The sequence below is a fragment of the Lepidochelys kempii genome, chromosome 2 (genome assembly GCF_965140285.1).
Source record: "Lepidochelys kempii isolate rLepKem1 chromosome 2, rLepKem1.hap1, whole genome shotgun sequence".
NCBI lineage: Eukaryota > Metazoa > Chordata > Testudines > Cheloniidae > Lepidochelys > Lepidochelys kempii.
The window spans coordinates 103,834,016-103,841,061 of NC_136381.1; the positions used below are offsets into that span (position 1 = coordinate 103,834,016).

At 37.4% G+C, this 7,046-nt stretch overlaps 1 protein-coding gene across 1 annotated transcript in view; it reads left to right on the forward strand.

The window, feature by feature from the left end:
- The window catches only part of SALL3 (spalt like transcription factor 3), a 24,280-nt gene extending 19,080 nt beyond the window's left edge, over positions 1–5,200 (forward strand). The window contains exons 3-5 of the mRNA XM_073331796.1: positions 1–263; positions 480–820; positions 2,236–5,200. The exon at positions 1–263 is cut by the window's left edge and continues 2,668 nt beyond it. Of these exons, the coding sequence (XP_073187897.1) occupies positions 1–263; positions 480–820; positions 2,236–2,667 (1,036 nt within the window). The 3' untranslated portion in view covers positions 2,668–5,200. The remainder of the gene's footprint in view (positions 264–479; positions 821–2,235) is intronic.
- Positions 5,201–7,046: the final 1,846 nt, after the last annotated feature.

Below are 7,046 nucleotides of genomic sequence, written 5' to 3' on the forward strand. Positions count from 1 at the left end.
CAGCCCTGCAATGTCAGAATCTTCTTCCTCCATACAAGCTTTGTCTCCTGTAAACAGCAATAGTGAAAGTTTTAGATCAAAGTCCCCAGGTCTGAGCAACCAGGGAGAACCACAGGAAATACAATTAAAGACAGAAAAACCTGATAGTCCACCACCTGCTACTGAAAATGGAGGTGCTTTAGATCTGACATCCACCAACCTGGGAAGACCTGTCATCAAAGAGGAGGCTCCTTTTAGTCTGCTGTTCCTGAACAGAGAACGTGGTAAGTTTAAAAGTACTGTTTGTAATATCTGTGGCAAGCCTTTTGCTTGTAAGAGTGCATTGGAAATTCACTACCGCAGCCATACTAAAGAACGTCCATTTATTTGTACAGTCTGCAATCGTGGGTGTTCCACTATGGGTAATTTAAAACAGCACTTACTGACGCACAAATTAAAAGAGCTGCCTTCTCAGTTATTTGAACCCAACTTTACTCTAGGTCCCAGCCAAAGTACTCCTAGCCTGGTCACCAGCACTGCGCCTACCATGATCAAAATGGAAGTGAATGGTCACAGCAAGCCGATCTCACTGGGTGAGGTTCCCTCGCTTCCAGCTGGAATCCAGGTTCCTGCTGCACCACAGACAGTGATGAGTCCTGGCATCACTCCTATGCTGGCACCCCCGCCACGTCGGACTCCCAAGCAACACAACTGTCAATCGTGTGGGAAGACCTTCTCCTCAGCAAGTGCACTACAGATACATGAACGCACCCATACTGGTGAAAAGCCATTTGGTTGCACAATCTGTGGTAGAGCTTTTACCACAAAAGGGAATCTTAAGGTAAGAAGAAACCTCTCAAATCTCAAACAAAACTGTAAGGAATGTGGGGTTTAAAAATGTACTACATCTGAACTTAGCAAGCTCTCAGTTTGTTGTTATCATCAAGGCCAGGAGGAAAGAGAAGATAAAGAAAACATTTATTGTATGGTGCTGTTTCAGGCTCCCAACATGTTTAAAGAACCAGGGCTTGATCCTACCCTCTGATTTGTGGGTGCGCATTGCTGTGTACATTAAAGTCAGCTCCAAGAGCTTGCATACACGTACGTGACAAGGCATGCGGTGGTGCACACCTGAGTCTCATGAAACGTATCTGTGTTTTACATGTGTGCCATCCTTTTGGAACATTGGTGTGAAATAGGCTTGGTATATAAAAAAGTGGAAAGAAATAAAGCACAAATCACTGCAAAGAGGCAGGAATGACACAGAATCTTGTGACAGTCACTGAGCAATTTTAACCTGTATTCTATGTAATGGTGTACGTGGTTGCCGAGGAAGGTGGTAGGCAGAGATTATTCCTAAACCCTTTCTAACTAGAAGACCTCCCCGTATATGAAAATAATTTAAGAAAACATTATGGGCACCTTTTAGCTCTAAAGATCTAGCTCTTCTGCCTTCTCTCCTCTTGTTGTTGTGTAGTAAGATTATAAGCAATGCTCCTCCAGTTACCCAGAGCTTACTGGGATGCCTCTGTTACACAGTCCAGTTTCCACTCTGCATGTAGTGCATGTGTCACTATGCAGGTTGGTAAGCTGGTACTCAGGGACATAAAATGATGTATCACGGGAGCACCATCTCTCGTCCTCACAACTCAGGTAAGCATCAGGAGGTTAGAGGCATCAGGGGCCATGCCTTAGTAAGTGCCCAAAAATATTTTTTAATGTATAGAATGTTTGAGGAAAGAGAATAAGAATGAATGAAGTAGTGTCTGGAGAAATATTAAGAGGCCAGAGGAGAGAAAGACAGGAGGACACAAAAAGGTCAAGGGCAGAGGAAATAACAATTAGATGGGGTAAGAGGGCTTCAGACTTCTAAGTGCCCCTAGGCCTAGTAATTCTCAAGGTGGTCTTGTGTTTTTATGCATATCAGAACTTCCAGTTGGCATCTGAAATTGTCTAACCTGAAGGATTCGTATTCTTTGTTGTTGTAGCATTGTATTTGTTTTCAGTGAAAAGAAACATGTATAGGTTGATGTCTTATCTGAATATTTTTTAAAAATTTTAATGTGGACTACAACTCCCATTGTCCCTAAGAATACTGCTTGGCAAAATAATTGTAATCTAATTCATTAAATGTGAATTTAAGGATGGCTTTTTTTCTCTTTGTTTTATTTTAATTGCTATACCGAATATTCAGACCAACTAGCTTATTGAAATGTGCTAATTTGTAGATGTTTCCCATTTCTATTTTCGATACAGGTTCACATGGGAACTCATATGTGGAATAATGCCCCTGCAAGACGTGGTCGTCGACTATCCGTGGAAAACCCAATGGCTTTGTTAGGTGGTGATGCTCTGAAGTTTTCTGAAATGTTCCAAAAGGATTTGGCAGCTCGAGCAATGAATGTTGACCCAAATTTTTGGAACCAGTATGCTGCAGCTATCACTAATGGACTTGCTATGAAGAACAATGAGATTTCTGTCATACAGAACGGAGGCATTCCCCAGCTCCCAGTAAGTTTAGGTGGAAGTGCCATTCCATCTTTAAGTAACATTACCAGTGGCATGGACAAAGCTCGCACTGGCAGCAGCCCTCCCATTGTTGGTCTGGACAAAGCAAGTTCTGAAACTGGAGCCAGTCGTCCATTCACAAGATTTATTGAGGATAACAAAGAGATTGGCATAAATTAAAAGCATTGAGTACAAATAACTGTTGGACCACTACTCAACACAACATTTGTTCTATTTCATGTACAGTTTTTGAAGTTAAGATTAGTTTCCTGACCTAAATACATAGGTTCCCTTTAAAATTTTCCCATAGCAGAAATACGTAACTTTATGGCTGCTGAAAAGTTGTCTTGCAAGATCTGCATGGTACTTCTTTCAACAGTGAGTTTGACTGTTATTGAGAACTTTAAAACTTTTTTAATTTAAGTTAACAAAAACAAAAAAATCATTGGATAACTGCATTAGGGACAGAAAGAGTCTAGACTACGTCCACTTTGCTTCTTAAAATATTAATATCAACTGAGAAAAGGGGGCTTCACTATGGCATTCCTGTCAAACTTTTTTGCTGGTTTTATTCAAATTAGTTAGACACTTGAACTATGTTTTTAGGAATCTTAATCTTAAGTAAGTGATTAGTACCCCAATGCTGTGTGTATTATTACAGTATCCTTGTCTGTAGTATTTATAAAGTTAAGATTATGCGGGTAACAGACAATATACTTGGCCCAACCTTAAATGAAGCTTTTGTACTGCAAAATACATCTGGCTATGTGATTTTTTTTTAAAAGCAAATTTTGGTTTACTATAAATAAGTGGTTTATTTCAATGCAGGCAAAATTGTGAAGTTTTATGGGAAAGATAGCATGCTTTTCATGTGCAAGTACCCGTCAGTAACAAACCTTTTTTTTTTCTTTTTTTTTAATTTAAATATTTGTAGCTGCTATGTGGACAGTTGTTCTATTAAATGAAAAATGTAGTGTGGACTTTAACTCAATGATTGGAAAACAAGTTACAGACAAACCTTATCACCATAAATTATTCACAACATTATAAACAGTTGTGAGTAAATATTTCATGTTATCAAAACTGTACAATAAAAAGGTAATGTTTGTATAATGTGGTTGCAAACTCTTAATTTATACTATTGCACTTTTAGTATTTTGTATTAGGGAGGTTTGTCTATAATTTGAAACTGAACAAAGATGTAAACTATTTTATAAATAGTACTTTGACTGAAGGAGAATTGGGGGAAAAAACTGTTTCAGTTTCTTGTTTTGTCATCAGGTCAAACAATATGAGAGACCTATGCTAGTTAAACAGAAAAGCCACCATGAACTGTTGGATCCTTAAGTAAAATGGGGCCTGCCATTTCCTAAATTGAAATTACTCATTTAATGTTTCTACAAAGCCTATTCCAAAATGTGGCCATCCCCAACAGAAGTTTGATAAATTCATTTTAGGAGTGTGATATCAATGCAAGCCTAGGAGAGACTAAAGAGAACATTGTGTAGGTTTAATTTTACTGTAATCTGTTCTGTCTCTTTCTCACACACCCACAAGCAAGACGTTGACTGCCTAATAGCACTGGTATTGTGCACAACATAACTGGGAACAAAATATAAAGAGTTTGGCTGTATGATCAGTCACAACTTTAAAATACCCTGAAGTGATTCCCAATTCTTGCTGATTATCTCCTCAGATTACTACAAAGCACAATGTACTCTGATTATTCTAATATTTTATGTTTATTACATTGTTTAAATTACACCAAGTAAATAAAGGGAATGGTTCCACTCTTAAGCTGGGAGGCTGGGGCTTAATCAAAACTTGAACAGTAAATGTTTTGTGTACTACCTCATTTTTGTGCATTACAAGTATGGTGGAATCTGACACTATGAACTTCTGTCCAGCAAAATTGTTCAAGGGATATTATGGGTAGCTGGGTAACAGCCCAAGGAGTTTTATGCCCCGAAGAAAGAATCAGATAGTGAGGTCTTCTCAGTTGCGACTGAAAAAATAGGACAATCTCTTTCTTATACAACAAAAACCATTACTGTAAGAGGATGGACTATTTCTGCCATCATGTAATTGAATGAAAATGGTTTCGAAGACTTATTAGCTGTTTGTTTCTGTTGGAAATGAACAATGAACTATACAGCTCTGTTTTCTACAGTGGTGATATATATATTATAGAGATAGATAGATAGATATACAAAACATCCCTATAACATAACATCTTTGATCACAGTATGTGGATTCTTTGGGGATGTTTCAAAGCATTGGAAAAAAAGAAAACTGAGGTGGCTTAATGTTGCTGTATTTCAGCAATTGAATGTTTTTATTTATCTGTGTCATTTTTTGTGTGATCTTTTTTGTTAGTATTTGGTACCATGTAGTATTATCTCTTCTCCCTAAAGGATGTGTATAACTTAAAAAAGAGATGTAAAGTGTTGTATATAAGATGGTTGATGATGGTACAGTAAGACTGACCCCATTTTGTATTCAGGGTTAGGTCATTCCTCTCTGCATGGTGAAGAGAGACACTATTTTTATACTGCGATACCATGTAGGGCTAGGAGCCTCCCTGAACCAGCTGGGAATTGTTACCTAGATCCAATATTTTTTATTATTAAATCTTGTTGGCTTGACACATCTACTGATTGAAATGGATGTCTTAGTCTAGGTTACTATTTTTGTCATATGGAATTGAATAAAATGCAGGATGTAATATTATTTCTGAATTGCGTTCCTTGATTATTCTAATACCAGAGTCAGATACGAGACTAAGGTTACTCACAGCAGATTGATGTCAATGACTTCTAATTGGCGCACTTGCAAGTCAGAATAAGGTTAACACCTTATTTTCAAACAGTATTTGAATGTCTCTTAATTACCCCTAGGTGCAGAAATATTAAAGCCACAGTAAAAATTGCAGACTGCTAAAACCATTTTATTGCTGAAACAGGGAAAGAAGAGCTGTGTTGGAGAAGGAAAAGCAGCATTTGGAAGCACTGCTGTGTCAAAATGACTGTCCTCAAAACACTTATCAGTTACTAGCTACATTTTTTAAAAAATTCTATTTAGATCACTTGAATAAGCTACCTGTTACTCAAACTATTGCATCACAAGATTTGGGAACAAATTTATTAGCAGTAATTCAGCTAATAAACACAGTTGTTCATTTATGTCACAGCCCACATCACTTAATTCAAACCAGTTGAGGATGAATGTTGAATTCTGTGCATTTTTATGATCCTGATTTCACAAAGCATTTAAGCACAAGAAATGTCCATTGACTTCAATAAGACTACATCCATTCTTAAAGCTAAGCACATACTTAAATATATTGCTAAACCAGGGACTAAGACCTCACATTTGACTAAGTTTACAACTGTTAGATCTGGTGATGATGCCTGTGCCACTGCATTTCAAAACCAAAATGCCCTAGTCACTTTCCAAAAATCTTGTTCTGAAGATCCTCTATTTTATAGGACCTACACAAATAAGGTGTGAGCTCCCTCTGGTGATCAGTAAACTCTGAAAACACATGAGCTGTGCTGGCAGCAGATGACGTGATGTGCAAACAAGGAAGAAAACTAAAAGCTATGTTAACTACAGCTCTGTTCAAAAAATAAAGGAAGAAATTTCAGTTTTTGAAATAAAAGAGGACAAAATCAGGAGGCTTAGTGATTTCATTTTTAAACATAGAAAGAGATATTTTAGAAAGGTGTTAAAGAATGTATAATAAAAAATAGACTCAGATATAGCTGACATTGTCTTTTTGTCTGCTGTGCAATATATATTTTAAAATAGGGCCATATGGAAATAGGATGGACAGATCAAAGGCTACCTGTGGATTTTGTATTGAAAAACAAGGCAAAAAATGTAAAATGAATACCAGCGAGCCTTTAGAAACATTCATTTGCACCTACATTAAAAAACCATTAACACTTGCAACATATCAAGACACTTTTAACTACTTTTACGTGTATTTTTTTACACATCTCTTTTGTATATGTTATCCCTCTAAAGCTAAATATAAAAGATACTCCCCTACCTAGTTTGTCCTTCCTTGGCAAAGACGTTTTTTCTTTTAAAGCTACAGAAGCCAATTTGGTTGCCTTTTATATGTTTCTCTGCGTGTACGCTGTCATCTGGAGGATATTGTGGTTTTATTTTTTTCCTCTTTCTCTAATTCTGCAGAAGTCAAAAGAGTTGCCTGCTATTTACATCTGTGTGTAACACTAACATAGTGAATGGCAAAGTCATCAGTCATAAAATCAGGTATGTGCATAGCTCTAGGGGTACATGAAACAAACTTGTCATTCAGGGTCTTTATATGAAGGCATGGCATTTTTTAGTTATTTGCTGAGTTAGAGTAGCTGCAGGTGTTGAAACAGGCATAGGGCCTGATTCTGACTTCACCTACACCAGTTTTGCACCAGTGTATCCCCACTGACCAGAGGTGCTGGAACAATTTGTATAGTGGGGGTGCTGAGAGCCATTGAACCAAACTGTAAACCCTGGATATGATGGAAGCCACTTCAAAGCTACGGGATGCG